The 16,880-nt window shown below is 45.5% G+C and overlaps 1 protein-coding gene across 3 annotated transcripts in view; it reads right to left on the bottom strand.

The window, feature by feature from the left end:
- LOC137380207 (copine-9-like) overlaps positions 1–16,880 on the bottom strand; it is a 427,604-nt gene that overhangs the window by 342,392 nt on the left and 68,332 nt on the right. For 2 of the 3 annotated variants that reach the window (XM_068052004.1, XM_068052005.1), the window contains exon 1: positions 6,194–6,250. In XM_068052004.1, the coding sequence (XP_067908105.1) occupies positions 6,194–6,247 (54 nt within the window). In that variant the 5' untranslated portion in view covers positions 6,248–6,250. Of the gene's footprint in view, positions 1–6,193; positions 6,251–7,530; positions 7,578–16,880 lie in introns of those variants that run through there. The other variant, XM_068052008.1, reaches the window with a different exon arrangement.

Here is a 16,880-nt window from a genome sequence, read left to right as displayed (position 1 = left end):
GGACCACTTAGTGCCAGTGGTGCTGTTGCTGCTAGGGCAGCCATTGCTGCCAGGGGACCCCTCGCGGGCCCCAGAGTGCCCATAAAGGAGGAGCCCCTTCCCAGAACCCGCTGGGAGGCCATCAGGTTTCACTGGGTGGTTTTCCCACGCAGTGGCAGCCCCTCCCAACGCAGTCAAAATGCCCACAGAGGCAGAAAGTAGCCGTTAATTGGCCCCTTGTGTGGCTCAGTTGGCTTCCCGGTGGGCATCCGAGCTGCCAACCTTCCCACCACTGGTAAAATGGCATGGCGGCAGGCCGACATCAGGCACCCCCTCCGCCTTGCCTTCCTGCGCCATTTTACCAGCGTTCCCAACTCCCAGCCGGTCGCCAAAGTTCCTGGAAACGTCTGGCCATGTCTTTGCTCTTCCCAATGTTTTATTCCAAGAAGCTTATATTTGACTGGAAGTCAGACAAGCAGTCTGGCCACTCAGTGGCAGTGGAGGATTTAGGAGGTGGTTATGAGGAAGACATTAAACTGGCCCCATTTTCCCCCTCAGACAAACGTAAAAGATCCCATGTGCTATTTTGAAGAAGTGCAGGCGAGTTCTCCCTGTGTCCTCGCCAACATTTATCCCTCAGCCAACATCAATAAAACAGGCGATCTGGTCATTTATTTCATTGCCGCATGTGGACCTTGCTGTGCGCAAATTGGCGGCATTATTTCCCTACATGACATTACTTAACAAGTCCTCTATTGGCGGTGAATAGCAAGGGGTCCCTGAGGTTGTGAAAGGCTCTATATAAATATAAGTTCTTTCCTTCTCCTTGACAGACGCTAATATGTTAATTCACACTCCAATGTGTTTTGCATCAAGACAAAGGGCTGGATTTTGCAGGGCCCCCAACCTCGGGCTCTGCGGTCAGAGCAGAGTGGCGATGGTGGCCAGTTGATCATTCCGGCAGCAGCCCACCACGAAGCCCGATGCCAGGAGGGCCGGGCCCGATCTTACCGGCAGCGGCGAGGCTCCGTGGTGGCTCCCCCCACCGCCCCCCCGCCACTGAGCCATGAGACCTGGATTAATATATGGTAATTAATTAAATGCAGACATTTAAATACAATTACCTGCGATCGAACGGTCGGGCCATAATCTTCAGCTCGGCGGCCGTCACTCCTGCGCCTTCACTTCCCGCCTGGGGAATGCAGGCGTCGCAGTGGTGGGGATGGGGGGGAATGTAAGATTTTTAGTGCAGGGTGGGGAAACCGAGTCAAACTTTCGTCATTAGTGTAGGGGATGGTGAGAAGGGGTGAACTGTGACCTTTGTTCGGTTTTGGGGTGCGGTGGGGGGGTGGAGAAGGTCATATTTGAAAGGTAAGTATTTTGTGGGGGGGGGAAAGGGCAGTTACTTAATTTTATTGTTATTGGGGGGTGGGAAAGGGGCAACAGAATTTTAATTTGAAAATTGTGGGGGGGGGGGGGGGCGGTGGGTGGTTCCCTTTCAAAATTTAAATTAGCAGGCATGGCTGGCTGCCCTTTAAAAATGGCGCCAGTGGCTGCGCACAGGGAGCTGGTGCCATTGCCGGCGTCAGATATTGGGGGGGTGGGGGTGGGATGACCGGGGTATTTAAATGAGCCGCCGTGCGGGAGAACGCGGCAGCATGGCGGCACGCAGCTCGCGTGTTTGGGCCACCATTTTTCCGCCCGCCACCGCTCTGGGCAGTGGCTGCTTACAATCCAGCCCAAAAAAGGCAGTCGAGTTGCTCCGTTGCAATCTTGGAGCATCAAGCCACAAAAAGCACTTCTACTTCTCTATGATACAATGTGGAAATTATATCACACAATCTACAAATTTTGCATTGAGCTGTTGCCAAACAGTTACTTTTTTAACGGGATTTCACTTGATAGTTCCTAAATTCTTAATTGGATTTCTGATAATCACGCACACACAGAGAACCCACAGGCAGTGCAGCTAATTAGCTACCTACCAATATATTAATCTTAGCTTTCGATCCCTTCTTTAATTATCATAGGTACTTTCCCACAACCACAGATGGGGATTAACCACAGTTCACAACAGTAATAATCTTTTGTATAAAACTTTTCTTTCCAATACAGGATAGCCCCAGCAAGTCCTTATTACATCACAGCTTCCTTGGTCCCTCTTTTGCCCAGTCCAGTTGCCTTGCAATCTTGATATTGCGATTTCCCTATTATAGTCTATTAAGTTTAAGAGTGAAATCAGGAAGCGCTTTTTCACACAAGTGTTATGGAAATCTGGAATTCATTCTCCCAAAAGGTTGTGAATGCTGGGTCAGTTGAAAATTTCAAGACTGAACATAGAACATAGAACAGTACAGCACAGTACAGGCCCTTCGGCCCACGATGTTGTGCCGACCCTTTAACTACTCTAAGATCAAACTACCTACATACCCTTCGTTCTACTATCATCCATGTACCCATCCAAGAGTCGCTTAAATGTCCCTAATGTATCTGCTTCTGCTACCACCACTGGCAGTGCATTCCACGCACCCACCACTCTCTGTGTAAAGAACCTACTTCTGACATCTCCCCTAAACCTTCCTCCAATCACCTTAAAATTATGCCCCCTGGTGATATCCCTTTCTACCCTGGGAAAAAGTCTCTGGCTATCCACTCTATCTATGCCTCTCGTCATCTTGTACACCTCTATCAAGTCACCTCTCGTCCTTCTTCGCTCCAATGAGAAAAGCCCTAGCTCCCTCAACCTTTCTTCATAAGACATACCCTCCAGTCCAGGCAGCATCCTGGTAAATCTCCTCTGCACCCTCTCTAAAGCTTCCACATCCTTCCTATAATGAGGCGACCAGAACTGAACACAATATTCCAAGTGTGGTCTAACCAGGGCTTTATAGAGCTGCAGCATAACCTCACGGCTCTTAAACTCAATCCCCCTGTTAATGAAAGCCAACATCCCATACGCCTTCTTAACAACCCTATCAACTTGGGTGGCAACTTTGAGGGATCTATGGACGTGGACCCCAAGATCCCTCTGTTCCTCCACACTGCCAAGAATCCTGTCTTTAAGCCTGAATTCTGCATTCAAATTCGACCTTCCAAAATGAATCACTTCACACTTCACACTGAGGTTGATATGTTTTTATTAGGTAAAGGAATCAAGGGATATGGAGTTAAAGACAAGTCAATGGAGTTCAGCTAAGAGCTAACCAGATGGTGGAACAGGCTTGAGGGTCTGAATGGCCTACTCCTCTTATGTGGCTAGTAATGATGTAGCAACTCCAGTAAGTACCTATCACCAATGGAATCTACCTATAGAGTTGACATCTCCTTTAAAAGACACATGGATAAAGTGGGAGAAATCAGTCCCCGAAATACCCGATTTCTGAGCAAAAAATAGTTGAGCAGGGGTCAATTTCCAGGTGGAATCTTCTACGCCCAATCCTCCTGGAATTGCAGAGGTTGCCAAATTGGCAACTGGCAACTTCCAAGTGCGTACAAAGAACAGGTGAGCTTTTGTTCATTTTTATACGGCTAATGTGCAGCACTCCGGCTCCTCCTGGAACCAAATCAATTCTGTGGGCCACCACCAGCTCGTCCTTAAATCCCCCCTTCCCATTCACTTTCCCCCACTATAGCTGGAATTTTATCAGCATGGCAGGGCTCCGACAACAGGCCCAAAAGCTTGGGGGCAATCCAGCCTCAGCCGTTTCTGCGACACCAAGCTGCATCGTTGCCGTCGGGGCACCCATCCCTTTAAAGGACGGCGGGCGCCCGCCCCCAGGAGCTGCCGACCAATCGGAGGGATGGCAGCTCAGCAGCGCCGCTGTGAGCAGTGGCCACTGCTAGGACTGCGCCTGGAAGAGAGGACACCATAGCAGCAGGCGCCTTTCCAACTAGGTAAGTTGCGTCTGGAGGGCCAGGGCGGGGTTGGTGATGGCAGCGGGTGAGTTGCCGCAGGGGTGGCCATTGCCACTGGGGACCCCTCCATGGGCCACAGTCTGCCCAAATAGGAGGCCTCCCCACCCCGAGCCCGCAGGAGGCCACCAGAGTTTACCAAGCGGTCTCCCGACATGGCAGAGAGCCCACCCGCCACTGGTAATATTCCAGCGGCGGCAGGAAGAGGCCCTTAATTGGCCACTTCAGTGCCTCAATTGGTCTCTATGCAGGAGAGCTGTTCTCCACCCTCCCTACTGCTGGTAAAATGGCATGGTGGCGGGGAAGACAATGGGCACTCCACAAAACACACCACCAACCCCCACCCCCCCCCCCACCCACCACCTTCCCTCAGCATTTTATGTGACTCCCCACTTCCCAGACTGTCCCCAGAAGGCTGGTAAAGTTCAACCCTATCTGTAGACCAGTTCAGCGTCTGAGCAGGCCAACTTTGAGAAGGGCCTGACCGCTGAGCCACATCAGGACACCCGAAAGGGGTCGGCAGATTATTGTTATTGTATCGATGAGGCACAACACCCAATTTCCAGATAGCTTCAGGCCTTCACCTTCAGGCACTCATTGCAGGCCTGCCACCTACTTTGCGCCTGTTTCCATTCAACACTAATTTCCTGGCCAAAGCTTTAAGTTATGTAATTGTTGATACTGAATTCTCTTTTATATTAGTCTTCCTCCCTCTCATACCTGTTCACCACTTCGATATAGCAGGTGACCTAGCCAGTCATTAGACCTAAACATTTGAAGCAACCTCGAGTGATTCACCCAACTGAATGTTCATTCCTTCAACTTAGTGAAGTGCTCAATTTCCCCCATTCATCCTCGATTTCTGAATCTGAAACTCACCATGCAGGAAACTCAGGAGCTGAGAATATAAAGATTGGGTGCAAACAGCATTTATCCATTTCAATTTGTCTAACGCCTGCAATGGACAATTAGTACCACATTGCTCTGGAGTGCTATTGTTCTATGCCACGATCCACCTCAGTTAATTCTTTTGCCAATAATGTTCTCCGGAGTGGAATGTTCTAAGGTCCTGCAGCCTGGATCAGTACTTGGGCCCCAGCTGTTCACAATATGTATCAATGATTTGGACGTGGGGACCAAATGTAAAAATTCCAAGTTTGCAGATGACACAAAACTAGGTGGGAATGTGTGTTGTGAGGAAGATGTAAAGCGGCTTCAAGGGGATTTGGAAAGACTTAGTGAGTGGGCAAGAACATGGCAGATGGAATATAATGTGGAAAAATGTGAGGTTATACACTTTGGTAGGAGGAACAGATTTGCCGAGTGTTTCTTAAATGGTAAGAGATTAGGAAGTGTAGATGTACAAAGGGACCTGGGTGTCAAAGAACAAAGAACAAAGAAAATTACAGCACAGGAACAGGCCCTTCGGCCCTCCAAGCCTGCGCCAATCCAGATCCTCTATCTAAACATGTCGCCTATTTTCTAAGGGTCTGTATCTCTTTGCTTCCTGCCCATTCATGTATCTGTCTAGATACATCTTAAAAGACGCTATCGTGCCCGCGTCTACCACCTCCGCTGGCAACACGTTCCAGGCACCCACCACCCTCTGCGTAAAGAACTTTCCACGCATATCCCCCCTAAACTTTTCCCCTCTCACTTTGAACTCGTGACCCCTAGTAATTGAATCCCCCACTCTGGGAAAAAGCTTCTTGCTATCTACTCTGTCTATACCTCTCATGATTTTGTACACCTCAATCAGGTCCCCCCTCAACCTCCGTCTTTCTAATGAAAATAATCCTAATCTGCTCAACCTCTCTTCATAGCTAGCGCCCTCCATACCAGGCAACATCCTGGTGAACCTCCTCTGCACCCTCTCCAAAGCATCAACATCCTTTTGGTAATGTGGCGACCAGAACTGCACGCAGTATTCCAAATGTGGCTGAACCAAAGTCTTATACAACTGTAACATGACCTGCCAACCCTTGTACTCAATACCCCGTCCGATGAAGGAAAGCATGCCGTATGCCTTCTTGACCACTCTATTGACCTGCGTTGCCACCTTCAGGGAACAATGGACCTGAACACCCAAATCTCTCTGTACATCAATTTTCCCCAGGAAATAAGTCACAATAAGTCACTGAAAGCTAGCATGCAGGTGCAGCAAGCAATTAGGAAGGCTAATGGTATGTTAGCCTTTATCACAACAAGATTTGAGTGCAGGAGTAGTGAAGTCTTGCTTCAATTGTATCGAATCTTGGTTAGACCGCACCTGGAGTATTGTGTGCAGTTTTGGTCCCCTTACCTTAGGAAGGATATTATTGCCATAGAGGGAGTACAACAAAGGTTCACCAGACATGTTCTCGGGATGGTGGGACTGTCCTAGGAAGAGAGATTGGGGAAATTGGGCCTGTATTATATTGAGTTTCGAAGAATGACAGGTGATCTCATTGAAACCCACAAAATACTTAAAGGGATAGACAGGGTAGATGCAGCTAAGATGTTTCCCCTGGTTGGGGAGTCTAGAACCATGGAACACAATTTCAAAATAAGGGGGAAGCTACTTCGGACAGAGATGAGGAGAAATTTCTTTGCTCAGAGGGTTGTGAATCTTTGGAATTCTCTACCCAAGAGGGCTGTGGAAGCTCAGTCATTGAGTATGTTTAAAGCAAAGATTGACAGATTTCTAAATACCAATGACATAAAAGGATATAAGGATAGTGTGGAAAAAGGCATTGAAGTGGATGATCAGCCATGATTGCATTGAATGGCAGAGCAGACTCGATGGGCTGAATGGCCTACTCCTATGTTCCTACCAGAAGGCAGCCCGAAGCCTACCAATGGTGTGGAGCCTAGAGAAATTCCCACCATTGGCTGAATTTTATGAGTGCGCCGCAATTCACAGCAGTGCACTCGAATGGCGGCATGCATAGAGGGGGCAGAGCAGCTGCCTCCAATGACATAGAGGGGGTGGCTGCCGTGTTCCCGGCAACGGCGTCCGCCACCACCGCGCAGGCACCAGCACCACTTTTAAAGGGCTTTAATCCCTTACAATTAATTTTAATATTTAGAGGTATATCATTGTAAAATTTTATGAAATAAAATTTCCCAACCCCCCCCCCCATGATAATTTCATTGCCCGAAATGACCAACAATAGGCTTTTTCAAATACCCGAACATCCCCCTCCCCCCCACAACCTTCAATCTTTTGCTCCTCAACCCCTTCCGACCATCCCCACATCCAATCAAAATGGGTTTCCCTGCTCCTCCACGCTCCCCCCCCCGCCCTGAAAATTTTATTCCTTCCCCCCTCCCCACGAGGTTCCCGCCTCCGTATGGCGTTCCGAAGGAGTACAAAGACGAAACAGAGGGATGGCCGCCGCCTGTTTATTTACATATCATTAAGGTTCATTTTAATATGGAGATGAAAGGCCCATCGCCAGGTAATACGCGGCGGGCCCTTCTCAACGTTGCGGGTTGAGGCGGGCCTCTCCCTGCGTAATTTTACCGGCCTCCGTGCCACAACACATGGCATCCCGGGGCTGGTAAAATTCAGCCCCATGTTTTCTTGTCTTCAGATAAATCAATATAATCCAATATAATCCAATATACCTATTAATATATAAAAACACTATTACTCACCTCCCGCCATTCTTTGCTGCCAATCCCTTGAATAAAAAGCACAACAACTGCAAAATAAAAGAAAAAAAGTTTTAGATAATTGTGGAGTGAGGAGTTAATAGTCAGCAAATGATTTTATAACTCTGGAAGCTTTTAGACAACAGGAAGAGAGGGGCGCATATTATTTATAAGGGGAGTGGCTACTCCCCTTTGGCTTTGTTCTCAACGGATCTAATTAGATGCATCGAACAAGCAAAAAACACAGCATCTCCCTTCATTTAATGGTGGTGTAAATGTCCAGGAACGGATATTTCCTGAGGAAGAAATAGCTTGATGGATGTTTGATTCCACTGTTCAGAGTTCAATGAATATGTCAGTCCACCACACTTGCTGAAAGCCTGCCAATGGAAGGAGCACTGGGGCTCTCAGAGTGCTCTTTGCTGAAGTGAAGCATATAAAATCCTCAAAAAATACAAATCAAAAGGAAGTAGATGTTGCTCATCCGAGTCAGGCTGTGATGTAGCCTTCTTACAAAAGAGAATCAGAGACCAACCTGATAGTTTCAGAGATGTCCTCTTTAAGGATTCATTTCTCAGATGTTCACAACAGCCTCCCTTCCTTCATTCTTCACAAATTCAGTTAATCAAGAATTCTTGGGTAGTTTAAAGCCTCTCCCACCCAAAGTCCTACACATCCATCACCGCTATCCTTGCCAATTCCACTGCACGTTAACTTCAAGATCCTCATTATTGTATTTAAAACTCTCCACAGTTTCCCTCCACCTTATGAGAGCAATCCTCTCCAAATGCACGCACCAGTTGGCACCCTCTATTGCTGTCCCTCCAGATAACTGATTGTGCCTGTTATCATGTACTCATTGTAGTGTATTTTGCTGATATCTAGTGATATTTCTCCAAACTAAGAAGATTAAGCAGAATTAGTAAGAAAACAAATTCTGATCTCAATTGACAATGAAGTAGCATGATGTAGATCTGTGTCCCCTTTCACAAAATCACGTGCAGCAGATGTGATCAAACTGAGGTTAGATGCTTTTCTAAAGAGGCTGGTGGAAGAAGGTTGATGGGTTAATGGATTCAGGTGGAGTGGGTGGCTCTTTTGCACATTGTTTAGCAGTTGCATCAAGAAAGACAACAGCAGCTAGAGCATGGCTACCCGACCCTAACCCAATGGGACCTGACGACATGTGTCGGGTTCAGGTCGGGTTGGGTCGCTCTTCCGAGTCCAGCATTCGGGCTCGGGTCGGACCCAGTGACAGCCAGGATGTCAAGGAGGAAAACACTCCGCACTAGTCTGCAGTGAGCAATTTCACCCAAGGTAAAGCACAACCTCTTTAATAGAATTAACTTTATTCCAGTGGTCGGGTCAGGTTGGGTCGGGCACAGGAAAGAAATGAAAGGACTCGGGCCAGGTCGGGCTCGGGTCGGATGTGGTTCTGTTGGGCTCAGGTCGGGTTTCATCTGCAGACTCGAGCAGGCCTTTAACAGCAGCAGCCTGGTAATATGATACCTCATACAAGGGGCCATTTTCCAACTCCATGCTTCTGGCTGTGTGGCTTACCCACCAGAAGCAAAAATATGATGCACACTGCAAGTGATTCCAAACAGTAAATGTTTGGAACAATGTGCAGAGTGCATCCGAATTTTCCATGCACTTTTCCAGTAAGACTCACAGTCAAGCCTGAAATCAAAAATTATTCCTAAACTGTAGGGGAGGAATGGAAATTTGACTGAAGCCCCTTCTTTAAGGAGATATTGAGGTCTTGACAATGGGATCCACTCCCTACTTCTGGATTTTGCTTCTTGACTTGTAGGAGGGGAGAAGGTCAATGGTGTCACTGCACATTTGTTTTGAAGACTTTAATCTCTTCAGAATGGACGATACTTGCAGAACACATTGTGAAAAGCCAGTGTGTTTAGTTTTTACAACAATTGTGAAGCTTCAATCATTATTTTCAACTCACTGAGTTTGGATTTCTTCCAACGCCTACTAATTTTTATTTTTGGAAGGACAAGAGTGAAAACGGAATGCGCTATCATACGATTTATCTGCTGATTAAACCATTAATTGTTAATTTAATTGGAAAAAAATAAATCTCCCAACGTTTTTGCAAAGGTTGCATTGATATGAACCAGGTAAGTTTATGAAAAGGAAATGTACACATCTGCATGGAGAGAGGTGGTTCCTAAATCTGAAATTCTATTCCTGGGGCAGATCTGAAAGCATTGTAACATTTCAAGTTTCAAAGTACAGCTGACTGTTACCGTCACTACATACCCCAGTGCTAGGCTCCATGATAACCACAGAAAATGCCACAAACTCTACTTCTAGCTCTCTGCCAATTGAGACCTTGAAGAGATGGATCATCATGGTTACTGCCATGTAGATGTGCCAGGGCCTGCAGATGTGATCACTGGTATCTTGGCAGATGTGGCAAGTTAGGCTCAGTTGACTCTTTCTTATTCATTCATGGTATGTGGGCATCACTGGCAAGCCCAGCATTTATTGCCCAACACTAATTGCCCTACAGAAGGTGCTCTACCTTGGGTCACTTTCTTGAATTGCTGCAGTCCTTGGGGTGAAGGTACCAAGACTGGCACATTCCAAGGTCCAGGACTACGTGCTGAGGGACACACTAAAGCTTGGGGCAGATGCTGCAAAAACTCAATGAGGAAAGGCCACGGTGTAATGTCCTCCCGCCATAGTGAACCGAGGAGCTGGAACCTGTGTAAAACCCCTCGGGCTGTATGCACCAAAATATGGTTTTGCTGTTAATGCCAATGTACATTGTTTGTAAAATGGAATGGAAGGGTTGTGAGGCAACACGCATTCTGTATTGAAGGAAACTGATTTCTTTTAGAAACATAGAAAAATAGGAGCAGGAGTAGGCCATTCGGCCCTTCGAGCCTGCACCATCATTCAACACGATCATGGCTGATCATCCAAACTCAGTACCATGTTCCCGCTTTCTCCCCGTATCCCTTGATCCCTTTAGCCCTAGAACTATATCTAACTCTTTCTTGAATATACTTAATGATTTGGCCTCAACTGCTTTCCGTGGTAGAGAATTCCACAGGCTCACCTCTCTCTGGGTGAAGAAATCCCTCCTCATCTCAGTCCTAAATGGCTTACTCCTTATCCTTAGACTGTGACCCCTGGTCCTGGACTTCCCCACCATTGGAAACATCCTTCCTGCTTCTACCCTGTCCAGTTCTCTTAGAATTTTGTAGGTTTCTATGAGATCCCCTCTCATTCTTCTAAACCCTAGCAAATACAAGCCTAATCGACCCAATCTCTCTTCATACATCAGTCCTGTCATCCCAGAAATCAGTCTGGTGAACCTTCACTGCACTCTCTCCATAGCAAGAACATCCGTCCCGTTTATTCCTACTCTTTGTTTCCTGTTTGCCAACCAGTTCTCTATCTATGTCAGTACCTTACCCCCAATCCCATGTGCTTTAATTTTGCACCTTATTTGTGGGACATTATCGAAAGCCTTCTGAAAGTCCAAATACACCACATCGACTGGGTCTCCCTTATCTATTCTACTAGTTACATCCTTTGCCTGGCAGCCAGCTCGGTTAAAATAAAAAGCTACAGGCTTTGAAATGGGCCTACCAAAGCAGGAATGCCAGCTTAAATTAAATGACATTTAATTAGCTTAGTAGGTGGGGGTGGAGTGGGGGGCGGGTAGAGGACAGATTGCGCATTTAGCTGAGCACTGAAATTGAATAGCTTTATTTATGGCGCTGCTGCAAATATTTAAGACTGGAATGTCAACTTGGAACTGTTTTGAACTGTTTTGTAATGTATTTTTTGTACAGATTTTTATGAATAAAGTATATTTTTGCAAAAAAAAATTTATGGTATGTGGGCATCACTGGCAAAGCCGGCATTTATTGCCCATCCCTAATTGCCCTACAGAAGGTCACTGCAGTCATTTTCTTGAACCGCTGCAGTCCTTGGGGTGAAGCTACTCCCACAGTGCTGTTAGGGAAGGAGTTAGAGGATTTTAACCAAGCGACAATGAAGGAACGGCGATATAGTTCCAAGTCAGGATGGTGAGTGATTTGGAGGGGAACTTGCAGGTAGTGATGTTCCCATGTGTCTGGTGCCCTTGTCCTTCCAGGTGGTAGTGGTTGCGGGTTTGGAAGGTGCTGTCAAGGAACCTTGGCGAGTTGCTGCAGGGCATCTTGTAGATGGTATACACTGCTGCCACTGTGCGCCAGTGGTGGAGACAGAGAATGTTTAAGGTGATGGAAGGGGTGCCGATCATGCGGGCTGCTTTGTCCTGGATGGTGTCGAGTTTCTTGAGTGTTGTGGAGGTACACCCATCCAGACAAGTGGAGAGTATTCCATCACACTAGTATTTCATTGTCCTGAAAGCATGTCATCCTGTGCATGGAACACTTCCAAGGAACCGTCCAATACTACAGACAGTCTGGCCTTCACATATTTTAGTGATGTAAATTATGTCTTCTGGCTCAGTTTCCCTTGGGAGGAGAAGCCTCTGACAGGACTAATTTTCTGTCAAAGTAAGGTCTAGCCACCTGTGTTTGCAGGTGCAGTCGTGAAGGTCCTGTTGGATGGGCACAGAGGATCAATTGTGCATACTGACCTGCCTGGCATCAATCTATAGGCCCCTCTTCTTCTTCCAAACACGGCAGCTGGAGGGATTCCTTTTGGGAAACTCACTGGTGCAAGTAACAGTGCAGAGAAGGGGGTGGGAGGAGAAGGAACAACTGAGACAAAGGCAAAACAAAATGAAAAAATGAAAATCTATGTGAAATATTAAGGAGCGAAGTGACTTTAACTGGGTATTTCAAATCAATCACTACCCACCTCTGATGTCAGCTGTGGCTCAATTGGTGGCATTCTTGCCTCGATATCAGAAAGTTGTAGTTTCATATCCTACTCTAGGATTTGAGTATAAAATCTAGCCTGATACTCCAGTGCTGTACTGTTGGAGGTGCTGTCTTTCAGATGAGCCATCAAACTGAGATCCTGTCTGCTTTCTCAGGTGGATGTAAGAGATCCTGCGGCATTATTTTGAAGAGCAGGGGAGTTCTCCCCAGTGACCTAGCTAATATTTATCCCTCTATCAACATCACAAAAACTTATTATTGGGTCCTTATCACATTGCTCCTTGTGGGGCTGTACACAGATTGGCTGCCATGTTCCCTACATTACAACAGTGTTAACACTGCAATAAATACTTAATTGCCTGTAAAGCACTTCTGTGCATCCATTGGCCATGAAAGGCGCTATACAAATGCCAGACTTGCTTTTCTTTTGATGAACATCCTTCAGACTTCATGTCCCTAGTGCCTAAATGTCAGAAAATGGTGTGCAGTTCCGTTCCTGTTCCACATGCATATATTAACATTTGAGGTTGTCACTTCCCATGCTGCTGGTCACTCCTCTTACCACCTGGAAAAAGCAACATTGTGCAAAGTGTGTGGAGTTCCAGAATGACAGAATTCCTGCAAACATTCCACCATCAAGCACCCAAAGTTATACCCATTTAGATGAGGTACCACCCTCCACGGAACCATAACCAGGACAGAAGGGGATGTTCTTTCAACTATATTACTGCTCCTTTACTGAAAGTACTTCTTATGGACATCAATGATATGAACTGACATCAGGTTATGACATCTGTACAATATTCATCAAAATATCAGGAGTACAAGGAGGCAACACAAACTGAATAAGAAAGAATCCACACAAGAAGAATATTTGGCAAAGATTCACAATTAGAAGGTTTTGACCTTTAGATTCTCAGGCAAAGCAATGCTTGAATTGGAACTGCTTTCTGTCAATCATTTAGCTTGAGAATTCACTTGAATCAGCAACTCCCAGTGTTAAAAATATTAGCAGACAGCTTTTCTTTACCTCTCTGTGGTCAGTTCTTCTAATAATGAGATGTTAAACCCTGGTGTCTATAAATTTACTGTATTCTTCAACACAGACAACCTCCTTAATTAATAGCAGCATCAACACACTCTAATTCCATATTCGACACAAGAGCAAGTATTCCTCTCATTAGCACAGTGGGAAGTGCATCCCTTCAAAGTACCACATTTAGCTGTGGAAGTTTTGGCAGTTTTATCCAGTATTTTACAAGTTATTTGCAGTCTTTGTGATGGTGCTGCCATAGTGGAGAATTCCAGGATTTTAATCCAACAACAATGATGATATATATCCAAGACAGGAACATGTGTGACTTGGAGGGGAACTTGCAGTGTTGGTGTTCTGATGACATTGCTGTTCTTGTACTTCTCGATAGTAGAGATCACGAAGCTCAGGTAGTGCTGTCAAAGTAACCTTCAACCGTTGCTGCAGGGCATCCTGTAGATAATGCACACTGCAGATACAGTGTGGCCGTGGTGGATAACCTCAGGAGGACACTGAGTAGGATTGTCCACTTTGTATTTTTGACTCATATACTAGACTCTGCTACAGTTAAGGATGGGGATGTTCATAGAGCCTCCTACTTTCATTACTTATATAATTGTCCACCTACACTCTTGATTGTATTTGATAGGGCTACTATTAGTCATGGAACCACTTACCTCTGTCTATAGTCTGCTGCTTTTGATGTTTAGCATGCAGCTAGCCCTGTGCTATAACTTTACTAGGTTAGTGTCTTATTCTAATGTAAGTGTTAGCAGTTCAACAGTACATGGATGATAGAACATATGATTTAGTGGCTATACCACACACTATGAAACCTCTGTCTCGCTCTCTCCTTCCCTGTGAGTCCCTTTCTTTCTATGAGTGAAAAACTTGAGCTAATTGGTCCAGATTTGGCTGTCAAAATAATGGTGAGGATAATGGCACTCGCCATTACTTTTTTGCAAATGGTACAGCAACATCAGATAAGGGTAAATGAACGGTTAAATGCCAATATCCAAAAGCTGCTGTCTGAGTGTGTCTTTCCAACATTAGCATCGCAAAAATAGCATCTCGCTGTCTGCCTCACCATTGAAATGCATTCAATAGTGTGAAGTTGTGGTATTTACATGGTAGAAATGAACTAAACTCGCCACAGAAAGTAAATCAAGTCATTTCAAGTCTAAATACCCTATTAACGATGTGATAATTGTTAATTACTGCCAATCAATCTCTCTGGCATTGAAAATTAACTATTACAAGTGTGGAATCTCAATCTTATTAATTGTTGGAGATTTTAAAAATGCCAAATTTATTTATTGATAACTTTTCCTTTCTGTCTCTTTTCTCTCTCGCTCTCTCTTAACTCAATCTCACATTACCTGATTTGACATTTTGCCATTGAATTCGTCCACCATAATTAACAATTCCTTCTCAATCCCTGCACAGTTTAATTTGCAAACCTGATTGGTTAAGGAGAAATACTATTGTTTGCTCTGTTCATTCAGGTCCCAGATGCAGCGATGGGGACGGGGGTGCAGATTTTAATCGCCAAAAATGGGTGGGTTTGGGTCGGGTAGCATGTAAAGATGTAAAAAATCTGAAACCCGACCCCCACCCATCTCCAACCCACCCACTTCCAGTTTTAAAGGAGGTGAGCAGGGAGGTGGTGGTGTTGGGCAACCAACCCTCTCTGAGGAGGTGAGCTGGTCATTTAAATATTATAATGAGACTGTGTGCCTCAGAACTAACCACCATTTTAGATTTAACCCTGGCCAACTGGGTTTCCTGGGTCCCGGGAAACCCAATGTCTAAAGGGAGGGGAACGAGGACTACTGAATCCAGGAGTCAAGTGCCTTTCCACTTACCCACGTCACCTACTCCCCAGCCATTAGACACAAACCCCTCCAACCCTTCCAATTCCTCCCCACCCACTGTTGTGGGACACCTTTAAGAAGGTGTGGTTATGTTTTTGATGTACAACAATGTAAAGGAAATGATGCAATATGCCATGTGACTTCTAATCTATGAGTGAGTCTGCAGAGAGTAGTTGTCCAGACCAAATCTATGTAAAACAACTCCTAGTTGTACGCGTGCAGAATAGTCATAAATAAAGTACCTATGTTATGTGTTAACCAATCCCTTATGCATGGTTGATACTTGTGTATAGTCCACACTAATACAAGGAGAAGAAAACATAATATGGTGGCAGCAGTGGAGATTTTTCAATTTTAAATTCCACCTTCTCCAACATGGTGCCAGTTCACTGACATTAGAAGATTCTCCAATGGGGAACCTGACTTTTGACTGCATCGTTTGCAACACAACGGCAGCCTGTGTAGGCAGCTCTGCATTCATGTAAGGTAAGGTTGTTTGCACTTTAGCTGCAAAATCGGACTGTCACAGACTAGAGCAAAGGACTTGGTTCCAACAGGGAGTCCAGTTCTCAGACACCACTCACGTACAGGAATATATTATGGACCTACAGAGGAAATCTGTACGTTTGGGCAAAACCTCTATACATCGCATCGAAAGGCTTAGTGCCATAACAGTATTAGGGCAAAGACACTGGGAGCTATATCGGGCCACCGGATCAGCAGTGAGACACAGCAAGCCATATCTGTGATTGTGCTAAGGTCGAGCGATCGAACAAGGGAATCAGGCAAGTTCTGAAGGCTGTAAAAAAAAAAAGCACCGTTACTGTCTTTTTGGTCAAAGTGCTGTTTCGCGCCAAAACCACCTTTCATGGGCGGGGTCGCCAGAAAGTATGTGAACCTTGAGACGGCACGCCAAGCCTGACAATACCGTTCTACTGGGCTCTGGCAACTTGTGGAATTACAGGCAGTTACTGCTGCAGTAAATTTTTTCCTGAGCAGCAAAGAAGTTTCTTCTAACTTCGGAGAAAGCTGATATCCTCAGAAAACTTGCAAGGATGACTACCGAGTTTCCATCCATCAGCTGGAAAATGGATGACCTTGTCTCCGAGTTCAAATTGTTTAAACAGCAAGTCAAATTGTGATTCATCAACTTGGCAGTATCTGAGCCAGACAAGCAAGCTGTGAATATTTACATCGCGATAGGCAATGTAGCTTTGCACCACCTGAATACATCTGGGCTCAAAGAAGAGGAATTTTAAAATTCCAGTAAGATTTGATCTGTGCTGGAAGATCAACTCAGGCTCAAGCTTAATTTCTAAATTCACTATCTTGAGTCTTTTCATCAGCAACCACACAAATCTATTATCATTTTGTAAGCAGGTGTCAAAACAAGGGACGTGACTGCGACATCTCAGAAGCAGAACTAGCAGAGCGAATCACTGAATTTGTCATTGCATCAATACTAATCAAGGCATACCAGAAGGATCTTCTGGAGAGAACCTAAAGGTTACACCATTGATTCACTAGTCAAAGACGAACGCAGGTATGAAGCAATTGTTGCAGGACAACAAAGTTTACAAT

The sequence above is a fragment of the Heterodontus francisci genome, chromosome 19 (genome assembly GCF_036365525.1).
Source record: "Heterodontus francisci isolate sHetFra1 chromosome 19, sHetFra1.hap1, whole genome shotgun sequence".
Taxonomy (NCBI): domain Eukaryota; kingdom Metazoa; phylum Chordata; class Chondrichthyes; order Heterodontiformes; family Heterodontidae; genus Heterodontus; species Heterodontus francisci.
The sequence above is the reverse complement of the archived record's forward strand: the minus strand, read 5'-3'. Positions and strand labels throughout refer to the sequence as shown.